At 57.3% G+C, this 12,967-nt stretch overlaps 1 protein-coding gene across 1 annotated transcript in view; it reads right to left on the bottom strand.

Moving 5' to 3' along the window:
• FGD3 (FYVE, RhoGEF and PH domain containing 3) overlaps positions 1-12,624 on the bottom strand; it is a 38,360-nt gene extending 25,736 nt beyond the window's left edge. The window contains exons 1-8 of the mRNA XM_044920729.1: positions 12,580-12,624; positions 11,311-11,843; positions 6,878-6,967; positions 5,866-6,002; positions 4,220-4,376; positions 1,946-2,084; positions 1,429-1,487; positions 28-174 (exon numbers count right to left, since the gene is read on the bottom strand). Of these exons, the coding sequence (XP_044776664.1) occupies positions 28-174; positions 1,429-1,487; positions 1,946-2,084; positions 4,220-4,376; positions 5,866-6,002; positions 6,878-6,967; positions 11,311-11,793 (1,212 nt within the window). The 5' untranslated portion in view covers positions 11,794-11,843; positions 12,580-12,624. The remainder of the gene's footprint in view (positions 1-27; positions 175-1,428; positions 1,488-1,945; positions 2,085-4,219; positions 4,377-5,865; positions 6,003-6,877; positions 6,968-11,310; positions 11,844-12,579) is intronic.
• Between the last annotated feature and the right edge of the window lie 343 nt (positions 12,625-12,967).

Below are 12,967 nucleotides of genomic sequence, written 5' to 3'. Positions count from 1 at the left end.
GGGGGGGAGCCGGGGGCGGGGCCTGACCAGGAAGAGGTGGCGGTCCTGCGCCGTGCCGTTCTTGGCCGACAGCTTCTGGATGGGGCCCTCCTTGATCAGCTCGTTGGCGGGGTTGACGATGTCCTCCTCCCCACCCAGTCGCTCGTACACCTCCAGGAGCTTGTGCATTTTCTCCTGTGAGAGAGACAAGCCTCAGGCCCGTGGCGGCCGCAGGGGGACCCCGGGGTGAGGGGAACCCCGCCCTGCAGGCGTGGCCCGGAATCAGGGAACCAGGACGGGGCGACGAGCAGGTGTGCTGCAAGTGGGAAGGAGTCCACCCTGGGGGGAGGCCTCAGGCCTTGTCCGCACCCCTCAGAGATGGAAACCCACGGGCGCTCCCCCAAACGTCCACAGGCTCCACGGGGGCTCATGACCACAGGGTTCCAAGAAGCAGTTCTATGGCCTCCATCAGATTCAGTCGTGGGGAGGTGGGAAGGGAAATTTGACAGAAAGGACCCAGAGTGAACCATGACCTGTCTGGGTTGCAGTGGACACCCCACCGTGGGCCTGATCTCAGGCTGGTCTGTCCCAGGGGCCCCAGAACAAACCTGGGGACAGGCAGCTAAGGAAGACACGGGACTGGACCACACGTGGCAACGGTCGTGCTAAAGTGAGCGGCTGCCTCTCGTTTCTCACGTTTGGGAGACGTGGGGTCACACAAATATTTCACTTTTCTTCCTCTCAAAAAACAGCAGTGCCCGTGTGAAAATAGGTCTCAGGATTGGGAGACACCGGGGCTGGGTGGGGACTGTGGCGGCCTAGAGAAGGGCTGAGGGCACAGGCTGTGGGGCGGGGCTTACAGGGTTTCCCAGTAAAGCCAGGAGTTTGGATTCTCCTGTGACCGGCCCTGATCTGTAATCCTGGGAGAGGACTTAGAAATTCTCCCAGGCACTGTGCAGGCCACACAAGGGACAGGGCCACCTGGGTCACCACAGGGCGTGGGCTCCCGGAGCGCTCCCACATCCGCAGACCCCAGGCTTCGGAGGTGTTACATCAACAGGGGATGCCGTCCCCTCCACCTCTGCGCTGTGTCTGGAGGTGGGGCCCTCGGGAGGGGAAGTTTAGACGAGGTCACGGTCTTGGGGGTGGGGACCCCACAATGGGGTCGCAGCACTGACAGACACCAGGGAGCACGCTCTGCCTGCCGTGCAGACGCAGGAGGAGGCCCCACCCACACGCCAGGGACGGAAGCTGCTGGTACCCAGCTGTGAGATACACACTGTGGCGTGAGCCCGTCTGTGGGATCTTGTTCCAGCAGCTGGAGCTGGCTAAGAGGGAGCCACAGAGCTAGTAACAGGCAGGCCTGTCTGGCTCGCGGTGGAGCCCCCGTCCACGGCCGGGGTGCCTGCAGTGGGGCCCTCGGGCGTCCTCCAGGAGCCCCACACTCACCATTTTCCGAATGGCGGCATTGGAGTGGTTGGCAGCGGTGGAGATGAGCTCTAAGGACCCTGCAGGAGCAAGACGTGGAGTCAGGCTGCAGGGTGCCTGCTGGCCTCGGCAGGGGCTGCCCTGCTCCCACCCTTCCCTGAGGGTGTCCGGGGCTGCTCACAGGCCTGGCCCGGGCAGAGGTGGGGCCCTGCAGACACAGTCCGTTTGGTGAGGGGGTCTGCTGGGGCTGGCACCCTATGCCACATGCTGCCCCCCCAGCCCCACGAGGCCCTTCCTGGGGCCTGAGCTCTGCCAGCATCCAGCCCCCTCCCCAGAACCAGGGTCCTCCCCTCACATGGCAGTGGGGGTGAGGTGGTTTTCCCCTCGCAGTTACTTCCCGAGATGTGCCTGGGGGGCACTTGGCGATCTGCCCCACTCTGTCCCTGCCCCTCTCTCTCCTCTCTCTCCGTGGGTTTCCAGCAGGGGCCCCAGCTCCCACTTCCCAGCAGCCCCATGGCCTGGCGGCAGCTGGGCTCACTTTCCGCATCCTTCCGGTCGGGGGCGTCTCCTGGGAGCCTCTTCAGATAGTCCTTGAGCAGCAACTCATAGCGTGGGACCCTCTGAACAGGCTCCAGCATGTGGTGCTGCAGCGTCAGGTTCCCGCACACCTCCTGCTTCTGCGGGGAGACAGGCAGCCTGTGGCACCTGCAGACGCACGTGTGGACCCCCCACCCCGTATCTGGCCTCCACGGCACCTGCACCCTGCTGACTACAGACCCCATTACAGCAGGGTAAACCGAGGCTTGGAGAGACTGAACAACGGAGCAAGGACCCAGACCTCCCATGCTGGCTTTATACAGGTCCTCGCAGGAGAAACTAGTCCTTGCGCGACGACTTCCCTCATGGGTAGCCCACACACCGCACGTCCACTCGCTCGCTCACTGCTCAGGTGCCGGAGGCTGGGCCTCTTCCCTCCCTGGACACCAGGAGCTCTCCCAACAGGGGGACCCGTGGCCTAGAAGCCGCTCTGAGAGGGTCTGCGCACTCTGATGTAAGTGTGACCCTGAGTGCAGGCAGGGGTGGGCGCTCAGCACCGCTCACAGGCTCCCCAGGCCCTCGGCCACTGCACCAGCTCCGTGCTGTCCCGCTGGGGACCCTGCCCTTGCTGCTTGCCTCCTCTTCCTGCAGGTGCCCCGCACGTGCTCCTTGGTTGAGACCCTCCTGCCGTCCCCCGTGCCTGCTGGGGGGGTACGCTGTCCCCTGCTTCTCCCCGCCTGCCACCCGTGCCACTCAGGGCCCACAGTGGGACAGCCTCCAGCTCGAAGGACACAGCAGGGCCAGAGAAGGCCAGTCTGCAGCTGTCACGGAAACCATCCTTCCCGGGGGAGAATTACCAGGAACAGGATATTCACGGAATTCCAAAGTATCTCCCTGCACTTCCTAAGACCGTGGGGGCACACCATGGGGGGCACACCTCATGCTCTAGCAGGGGCACAACCCCCACACCTGCACCTGCCTACACCTCCAGCCTCCCGGTGCTCGGGCCAGTGGTGGACGCGGGCAGTGCGAGCCTGGTTCCCGCTGGTCACTCGGGGCTGTGGGTCGGCCACAGGCACAGCCTGGGAAGCTGGAGGGGGCGATCCGTGCGCACAGCCGGGGCAGGCCCAGACCAGGGATGAGGGTGCTGGGGGGAGGAAGGACTCGGCATCGGAACTGTCCTCTCTGGGCAGGGATGGGGTGCTGAGGGACGCAGGGGGCATCTAGGACTCCAAACTAGGAAGCCAGGGGTGACCCGATGGCCACAGGATCTGGGGGAAATGCAGAAGGCTACTGAGGAATGCATGTATGTGTGAATGCACGCATGCACACACGTGTATGTATGGTGTGTGCTAAGACGCTCCACGTGATGTCCGAGCACAGCGCTTAGGGTACATGGGATGTTGCAACAAGAGGCTGACTAGTCACAGAAAGAAAACCGGACTCTTACCTCACACCACAGTCCACCTGGAAACTATTCTGGAATAGCAAGTCTAATCTTTTTTAAATGAAGCCGTATCAGTAGAAGAAAACATTATCTAACCGTGGGATAGAAAATGCATTTATAAGCATTACTTTGAAGATTTTTAAAAGCGTTATTTTATTAAAAAACTGGTGAATGTGGGCGCCTGGGTGGCTCACTGAGTTAAGAGTCTGCCTTTGGCTCAGGTCATCCCTGGGATCGAGTCCCATGTCAGGCTCCCCGCTCGGTGGGAAGCCTGCTTCTCCCTCTCCCTCTGCCTCTGCCCCTCCCCCTGCTTGTGCTCTCTCTCTGACAAATCTTTTAAAAAATCTTAAAAAAAAAAGACCTCACTTTAAAAAAAAAACAAAACTGGTGAATGTGGTTATTTAAAAACCAAAAATTTTGTTTGGGAAACATCAAAAATAAAATTAAAAAATAAAAAATCAACGGGGAAAATAACTTGTAAGATACAGGACAGATAACAAAAGATGTTCTTAACGTATAAAAACCTGGCAAATTGATAAGGAAAAGCGACACTGAAGAGACGATAAGGGGCTATTTGCGGAAAGAAAGAAGGGGGACGCGCAGGTCCCCACAGGCCTGCATGGCCAGGGAGGCACCTCGGAGGGAGGCGGGAGTCGCAGAGTCCGCCCAACAGTGAGGACACAGATCACACACCCTCCCGTGAAATGACAATAAGGATTTGTGTCCCGAGTGACTCAGCAGAGCTGGACGCGTGCCGTGGCTTCACCGAATTTCCCCACACTCGAGCAGGACCGCAGTGTGTGCCGTGCAGCCGGCCGGGCCACCTACCTGGATGCCATGGACAATGTCCTTGAACACCGGTGAGCGCTGGGTCCAGGTGCTCACCAGCTCCACAGCCCGGTCAAAGTTCTTGACATACTCGCCGTACATCTTGAGGAATGGGGCCAGCTTCTGCAGGATGTCCCCGAGCCGGGGGTTCGTGTCCCTTTGTGGGGGAGAGAGGTCATCAGAGAAACAGCTTGGGCCAGGGCGGGACGGGGACGTCCCCCGGAATCCATGGGGCAGCGGCCCAATTCCCAGTGCTGTGTGATGGTGGGCAAACCGGTCACCCTCTCTGAGCCTTACTTTCCTCCCCTGTATCGTTGGGGGGGGAACCGCGTGTTACACAGAGGTAAACGAGAGGATCACGTGGGCCCTCGTGCGGGCACAGGACCGCGGCTCCAGGCCAGGGGTGCCAGTAGTGATGCGACCACTCAAATGACAGGCCGCGCATCAGAGAGAATCCGTGAGGCCTCATGTTACCCCTTAGAGGAGCCAATTTCAGGAACAATGGGACAAGCGACGCTGGCAACGTCACGGGAAAGCAGCAGGTTAGTAGTAAAATCAGCGCACACAGGGATTTGAGAATAAATTTCAAGAAGCATAAAATATACCAATAGTTTTTTGACCTTGGAACCACAGTTCTAAGGGGAAGCGACCCTAAAGACATCGTCAGAAAGCAAGCGAGTGTGTGCACAAAGCCATCGCGGCGGCATCAGGAGAACGTGCTCTGGCGGACGTCCCCGGAAGGCAGGCTGCCTGCGAAGGCAAGTGGGCCAGCCTTCTTCCTGGGCTCCTTCCCTGCAGTCTGTGCACGAGGAGTCTCTCTAGGGCCTTGAGAAGAAAACCCATTTTTAGCAAGTGTGGACAGAAGGTCAATCGGGCCCCGGGCTGTTATCAATGGCCGTGGGGACACAGTGTAACCTGCTCTGCAGGGGGAGTCTGCTCCTCACGAAGACCCACAAAGCGACATGGACCCTCACTGGGCTGGGCAAGAGAAGGGACGCCCGCTAGTCAAGGCTCCTGGCCTCAGTGCCCTCACTTGCCTGGCTGCAGCTGGAGAATGGGCTCTTGGGGACCCAAGGGGCTGAGCTCCTGACGCTCCCAATGCCCCAGAGACCCACGCTCCGGCTCAAAGTCAGGCCGGAGAAGAGAGGGAAAAAGCACTGGGGACAGTGGGGGAAGCACGTATCGTGAACAATGGCGGGTGGAGGGCCACGCCTGTGATGTTTTATTATCCTGACGCACAGTCGAGCGGGCCCTCCCCTAAGAACGAGGAGAAGCGGCAGAGGGACAGAAGGACAGCCCCTGGGGGCAGCCGGAGGATCCAAGGTGCCCTGGGAAGGGGAAAATCTCAGTTTTTAAAGCAAACGTGGAGTATACACGGGGAGGGAAAATACAGCTGCTAGCTCTGTTTACTTGCTGTTTGGTGTTCACGGATCCCACAGAGCCTGAGCGGGTATTAAAGTCGCTATGATGTGCACATGAAGAAGCTAAGGCATGGGGACACTGCGGGTCAGGGTTGGCCAGGACCCTGCAGGGAAGGAGCCAGGGCCTGTCTCTCAGGCACACGGACTCCGACTGAGAGGCCGCTGGCCACGAGAATCCCACACAGCTGCGGGACGGAGTCGCCGGGAACCAGGAGCCGCACTCACCACTCCTGCGTGATCCGCGTCTGCAGCTCGGGGAGAAGGAAGTGCCCATGGAAGCGATAGATGGAGGAGATGTTGGAGAAGATGCCTGTGGTGACCTCCGAAGGGATGCCTGCTTCCATCAGCTGGGCGCAGAAAACCTGGGGGTGCAGAGGCCCCGGAGCGGGCGCTGAGGGAGGGGCTGCTACTGCTGCCTTCGCGGGGCGGGGGGCGGGCCTTGGGAGAGGTTGCCACGGCCTCCTGTTTTCTTTCTTTCTTTCTTTCTTTTTTTTAAAGATTTTATCTACTTATTTGGCAGAGAGAGAGACACAGAGAGAGAGGGAACACAAGCCGGGGGAGCGGAAGAGGGAGAAGCAGGCTTCCCGCCGAGCAGGGAGCCCGACGTGGGGCTCAATCCCAGTAACCTGGGATCATGACCCAAGCTGAAGGCAGACGCTTAACGATTGAGCCACCCAGGCGCCCCTGGCCTCCTGTTTTCTTAACAAACCTCCGCTTCATCAAACGGGCTCAAACCTACGGTTTTAAAGCAAGCTCCCTCGTGGCTAGGGACTGCGGGTGAGGCAGACACAGTCCTCTGCTGACGGGGACAGGCCGTCCTGCCTGCGCCCACCTCTCAGGGGAACTGGAGGGTCCCGATGCCCCTTCTCCGCTCTCTGAGCTACAAACAGAACATCTGGCAGAACTCTGGGCGTCTGCCTGAGGTTTACTTCCTGTGCTCCTAAACCCCGGGCTGCTACGGGGACATTAAGATTTCCAGAGGCCATTTACATGCTCAGATAATGCAACTGCCAGGAAGAATCCCCCCCCCAGCCCCCCCGCCCAGGTGACGGGACAGGACCTTCACCCCAGAGCCCCAGGCTCAGACAGCAAAAAGGAGGAGCTTCTGGAGGAGACTCACAGCCGCCTGAGTTTTAGTGTGAAGTCTCTCATAATCTGGCTGGAAGGCCCGGCCAGCGCTGAGCCTGGGACTTTGCCTCTGACTGGCACAAAGGCGGGATCCCACCCCGGGGGCTACCTGGTCTAGCAGGTGCAGCCGCCGCACGTAGGTCTCCTCGGTGTGCAGGAGCTCCTGGGCGATGTGGAGCAGCTTCTGGGGCTCGGAGCACTGCAGAGAGAAGAAACACGGTGCCCTGGGGAGGCGGGGTCTGACACCGGGGGCCACCAGGGGGCCTGGGGGCTGGAGGAGGCCACTAGCACTGGGGCAGGGAGCTCAGTCCTCACAGATGGACTTTTCGGGGAGGTTTCTGGGGAAGGCACAACAGCTCCTGCCAACCCCCCCAAACAGCTTCTGCATCCCAGAGACAACTCTGCCCTCCTGAGACCTTGACCACACAGCAGCCACATCAAAGTATTCTGTGGCCTGCCGTCAGCAAGATGGCAGACTAGAAAGCTACAGGCCCCCCTTCCCCCAGGGACATGGCACCAACAATGTACAGACCACAATCCCTCCGTGAGAACTCCAGAGAAGAGCTGAGAAGCTACCGCCCCGAGTCACGGTAGGGGATTCCAGCAAACGGGAAACCTGGCAGCAACCGGCATGCCCTTTTGTGTCCTTCCCCCAGGCACCATAGCGTGGCCCACGGGGGACGTAGTCCCTACGCTGGAGGTCCCCGTTCAGGACGGAAATGAGGTGGTGAGCCGCGCATCCAGTCCCCCGGCTGGTCTGGGGGCCACCGAGGGACTGCTGGCTCCTGTCTGCCCGACTGGGGACGTGATCTGCGCCAGAGTTTTGAAATCCCTGGAAACAGAGGCCAGCTGCGCATGCGACAGAAGGCTCTAAGTTTAAGGTGTTTTATGTAATTTCAATAGTAACCACAAGGAATATATCTACCAAATATACACAAAAGGAAATGAGAAGAGAATCAAAACATACCATTACAAAAATTCAATGAAAAATAAGGCAGGCTCTAAGGGACAAAAAAGCCATAAGATATGCAGAAAACAATCATCGAAATGGCAACCATCCCTTCCCTAAAATTAATACATTATCATTTCTTACTTTTAATTTCTCTATGCTTGATAAAAGATAAAATAAAAAGATATATATGTCCTTTTGCTTTAGGTATATCTCTTATAAGAAACACATCATTGGATTTTAATTTTTAACCCAATATGAGAGTACTGTTCTTTTAATAGGGGACTTTACCACATTTTTTGGGTCATTATAGATATATTTAGCCTTAACCTCTTTCATCTTGCCTTAAAAACTTTTTTTAAAGTTTGCTTGTTATTATTAGGGTAATGTATGGAATTGTCGAATTACTATATTGTACACCCAAAACTAAAATAACACTGTATGTTAACTAACTGGAATTAAAATGAAAACTTCAAAAAAAAAAAAAATGACAACTGTCCCTCCCTATCAGTAATTACTCTAAATGTAAATGGATTAAACTCCCTAATCAAAACACACAGATTGGCTGAATGGATTTAAAAAACAGCATCCAATACATGCTGTGCACAAGACACTCACTTTAGATTTAAGGACACACACAAGCTGGAAGTGGAAGGATGGGAAAGATCCAGCGTGCAAACAGAGACTGAATGAGAGCAGGAGCGGGTACACTGGTATCAGACAAAACAGACTGTAAGTAAAAAACCGTTACCAGATACGACGAATTACATCATATGATGATAAAATGAACAACTCTCGGAAAAGACAGAACAATTACAAATACTTAGGTACCAGGGGCGCCTCACAGGCTCTGTCCGGAGAGTGTGGGACTCTTGATCTCGGGGTCGTGAGTTCGAGCCCCATGATGGGTATAGAGAGGACTTAAATTAATAAAAAAAACTTTTAAAAAGTTCAAGCAAGTATTTATGCACCAAACCTTGTAAGTCCTAAATACAGGAAGCAAACTTTGAAGCAGCAGCATGGTACCGGCCAGGAGAGGCAGACAGAGTGTGTGAACAGACACACAGACCCAGACCCCTCCACCCAACAACAGGAGAAGGCACATTCTTCTCAAGTGCACATGGAACAGTCTCCAGGACAGTCTACGTATCAGGCCCCCAAACAAGCATTAACAAACTTCAGGTTGAAACCATATAAAATATCTTTTCCAATCACAATAGAATGAAACTAGAAATTAATAGCACAAGAAAAACTGGGAAACCCACTGATAGGTAGAAATTAAACAACGCAGTCTTCAGGAAGGGTGGAAGAAGTCACAAAGGAAATTAGAAAAATAGCTTGAAATGAAAATGAAAACACAAACACCAAAACTTATGGGACGCAGCAAAGGCCGCTCAGAGGAACGTTCGTAGCCATAAATGTGTGTGTGAAAAAGGAAGAAAGATCTCAAATCAATGACGTAACTTCACACTTCAAGAGATTAGAAAAAGCACACACTAAAGCAGTCAGAAGGAAGGAAATAACAGAGATCAGATCAGAGATAAATGAAACAGAGAATAGAAAAACAATGGAAAAAATCAACAGAACAGAGTTGTTTTTTGGAGGGATCAACAAAATTCACACACCCTTAACTAAATTAACTAAGAAACAGAGAAGACTCAAATAAGTAATATCAGAAATAAAAGAGGAAACATTACAACCGACATCACAGAAATGAAAAGGATCACGAGAGACTGATGTGAACAATTATGCTCCAAAAAAATGGACAGCCCAGATCAACGGATAAATTCCTAGAAACACACCAAGACTGAAAACATAAAGAAACAGGAAATGTGAATGACCAACAATGAGTGCATTGAATAAGCAATAAAAAAACTTCCCAGCAAAGAAAAGCCCAGGACCAGATGGCTTCCCTGGAAAATTAAAACCAATCTTTCTCAAATGCTCCCAAAACACTGAAGAGGAGCCAACCCCTCTAAGTGCCGCCCTGATGCCAGAGCCGGCAGAGAGCCTAGAAGGACGCTGCCGACGGACAGCCCTGCGCAGACTGACATCAGCAAACCTGACTCAACGGTACAGAGGAGGACCGGACACCACGACCAAGGGAGGTTTATTCTGGGGCTCAACACACGATGAGAAACCCTCCTGATGACCCGACCAATGCAGAAGCAGCATCTGACAAGATTCACCGTCCCTCTGTGACAAAAAACGGCACTAGCTGGGACCTCCTCCGCATGACAAAGGCTGACTTCCCGTGTGGGGGAAGGGAGGCACAGGGCCCCGGGGCTCCTGGTGCACACCTCACCCCGATGGCCAGGACGGGCCAGTGCCCGACGGAGCAGACAGACCCAGAAGTATCGCATCTCTGCGTTACAGACGCGAAGGCTTGGGCCTTCCCCCAGAGCCTGTGTGGGCAGGAGCGGAGCAGGCCTGGGGTGTGCACTTGCCCCCACCACCTGGGAGACCGGGGCAGCCAGCTGAGCTCCCCCCACCCCGGGAGCCCACCTCGAGAGCCACGGGTGGTGTGGCCCACAGTAACCACATCACTCGGTTTCTATGTGGTAGGACGTCTGCACGTCTTGTGTCCTTGTTGACCCACGTGGTGTGCCCTTCACGCGAACCAGCCTCCGCAGAGCCACCCCAGCCCCTCCATGGGCTCTCACAGGCTCCCCTGCCCTGGTCACCCAGGACCAGGTGCCACACATCTGGGACAGCTTCTGTGCAGGCAATCCTAAACCTGCTCACCCTGCTTTACCCATTCCTTCCCACGGAAACCACAAGACAGGCTCTCACGCACAATTTCCACCCCTTCTGCTCCCTGACCCACTCTGGTCCTTCGCGGGTGGCCCCGGGGCCTGGCCTGCCCCTCCTCCTGGGAACTGTAAGTAACAAACTCTCTTTTCATGGCAGTTGTCCCCTGATCTATTGGCGTTACCATACCCGAATAATAACAAAACCTAGCTTAAAACATGCGCCCCCCCCCCCCGAAGTTGGCTCACACCAGTGCGGGCACAAGGCTGCCCTTGGCCCGCCCTTCGCCCGCCAGGCCAGTAGATCTGGCGTCTCCTGTGCTGCTCGTGGGACCCGGTCGCGACGCCATTCTCCCTGCACAGGCGGTGTCTCTGAGCCGGGGCCCTCGGCTTCATTTCCTCGTCCCCACACATCCCAGTGCAGAGCCCAGAGCCCACGATGCTGTCGGGATGCACGTGGGCTCTCTCACAGCAGACCCGCCACACCATGGGCACAGCTGCTTCCTGGCGTCTGCTCGGGGCTCGGCTCCCGAGCCCGGGCTCCGTTCCCACCCCTGCCACGCCCCATGGTGACCCTCGGTTCCCCGTTCATGACACAGGGGCTCTGCAAGGTGGGCAGCCAGCCCTGGCAAAGGATGTGGTGGTGGCTCCGTGAGCGACCACCCCCATGGCCCCAGGGGTGGGGTCCCTGTGCCGTGTGGACGCAGAACCTAGGCTTGGGAGTGAGGTCATCGCCTGAGGTGCCGGGGCCCCTGCCCTCCCTGCCGACCCATCGCCGGGCCTCTCTGACCTCACAACCCCTCAGAAGAGCCCCTGCCACCCCAAGACGCGAGGGCGGCCTACCTTGGCCGGGTCCGCAGGGGCCCCCGGGGGGCAGTTCTCGGGGTCAGGCTCCTCACTGCTGCCTTCGCCCACGTCGCTATCGGCTGCCTCCTGCAGGACCTCGCCTTCTGGGGCTGCGTCCAGGTGCGGCCCCGGGACTCCGGGGCCCCGGCCAGCCTCGCCGCCCTCCTCACAGGGGAACTGGTCACTAGCCATGCTGCAGGATGGACTGTCGATCCCGCTGTCCCGGTTGGGGAGCTTAGCAGCACCGTTCAGCTCCCTCAAAGGGCCCGTGTCTGGGGAGCCATTCCCTGCAGCAGCTGGGCTGCCAGGGCTCCTGGGGTCGGGGTCCTTGCCGTGGGCTCTAGGCCCGAGTGGCAGTGCTTGCAGCTTCCCTGGGTCTGCCCTCGGGAGCTCCAGGGAGGAGTAGCCAGGCCCAGAGTTCGGCTCCCCCAGGGCAGCGATGGGGGCCTGGGCTGTTGAGGAGCCCCCTCCTGACTCCATCCTCACAGCTAAGGTGCCTGAGCTCCGTGGGGAGCTGGTCAGGGGGCTGCCTGTGGGGGGAAATGAGCAGGGTCAGTGCCAGCCAGGCATGGACCACCCCTGCATGCAGCCCAGAGCGCAGCCCCCAGGCGTGTCCCCCCAGAGAAGGGTGGAGTTGGGAGGGGGCCGTGTGCGAACAGCCCACACAGCTCCAGCTGGGTCCCGTCCAGACAGGCTTTGGGGAATGGCAAATGGAAAGCATTTTATTTTAAAAATAAGTTTCTTCTATGTTAAAAAAAAAAAAAGGAAAGAAGAAAGGAAAAGAGACAGAGAGGAGGAAAGAGGGAGGAAAGAAGGAGGGAGGGTAGGAAGAAAAAGAGACAGAGAGAGGGAAGGAAAGAGGGAGGAAAGGAGGAGGGAAGGAATCCCACAGCGTGAAGCCACCTGCCACTCAACACATTTAAACCACACGCACAAAAATAACCGTCGTGAGCGCGTGGGTCAGGTCAGCTGGGTGCTCTGCACCCCGGGATGTGGTTCTGAGGGGCCCCCTCGGCATCACTGTGACCCGCACCATCCAGAGACCCTGGGCCCCGGGGGCCCAGGCTTTTCCCCCCGAACCCCCCCCCCCCCGCCCCCCCCCCCCCAGCGCCACAAAGCTTCCTGGAGCTGCTTGTTGCTTTCCCCGCCCCCCTCTCCTGGACGCCGTCATAGCGGAGAGGTGAGTCAGGAATCGTGGGAGGGTTGAGGGGGGACGGAGCCAGGGGAGATCACCATTCCCCAGAATCTTCCTTTGACCCCACTCACCTGACGCCCAGGTCTCCAGGGAGGGCTCTGCTCTTGGCTCTCTGCCGGCCGTGCTCGGGGTCTGGGTTGGCTGCCTCAGGCCGTGAGCATGAGCGGGGCTGGGAGGTTGGCTGAAAATCTCCTTCCTGTCCAGCAGGTTTGACACAGGGGTCCTGAAACAACAGGACAGGAGCATGAAAGCTGCCTTCTCCACCGCACCTGCAGCGGCCGGCGTCAGACCAGCTCCAAAGGCAGAGGGTGGAAGGGCAGCTCCGTGGCCCCGCCCAGCGCGGCCAGCCCTGGACAGGTCATGGGCCGCAGGCAGAAGGAGCACGTGGCTTCCTGCCCCAGTGCAGGGCCAGCTCTGAGCGCCCAGCCCAAAACCCCAGGCCAGAGCTGACCGGGGAGG

This window comes from Neomonachus schauinslandi, chromosome 13, assembly GCF_002201575.2.
Source record: "Neomonachus schauinslandi chromosome 13, ASM220157v2, whole genome shotgun sequence".
Taxonomy (NCBI): domain Eukaryota; kingdom Metazoa; phylum Chordata; class Mammalia; order Carnivora; family Phocidae; genus Neomonachus; species Neomonachus schauinslandi.
Note: the sequence above shows the minus strand (reverse complement) of the source record. Positions and strands in the feature narration are given on the sequence as shown.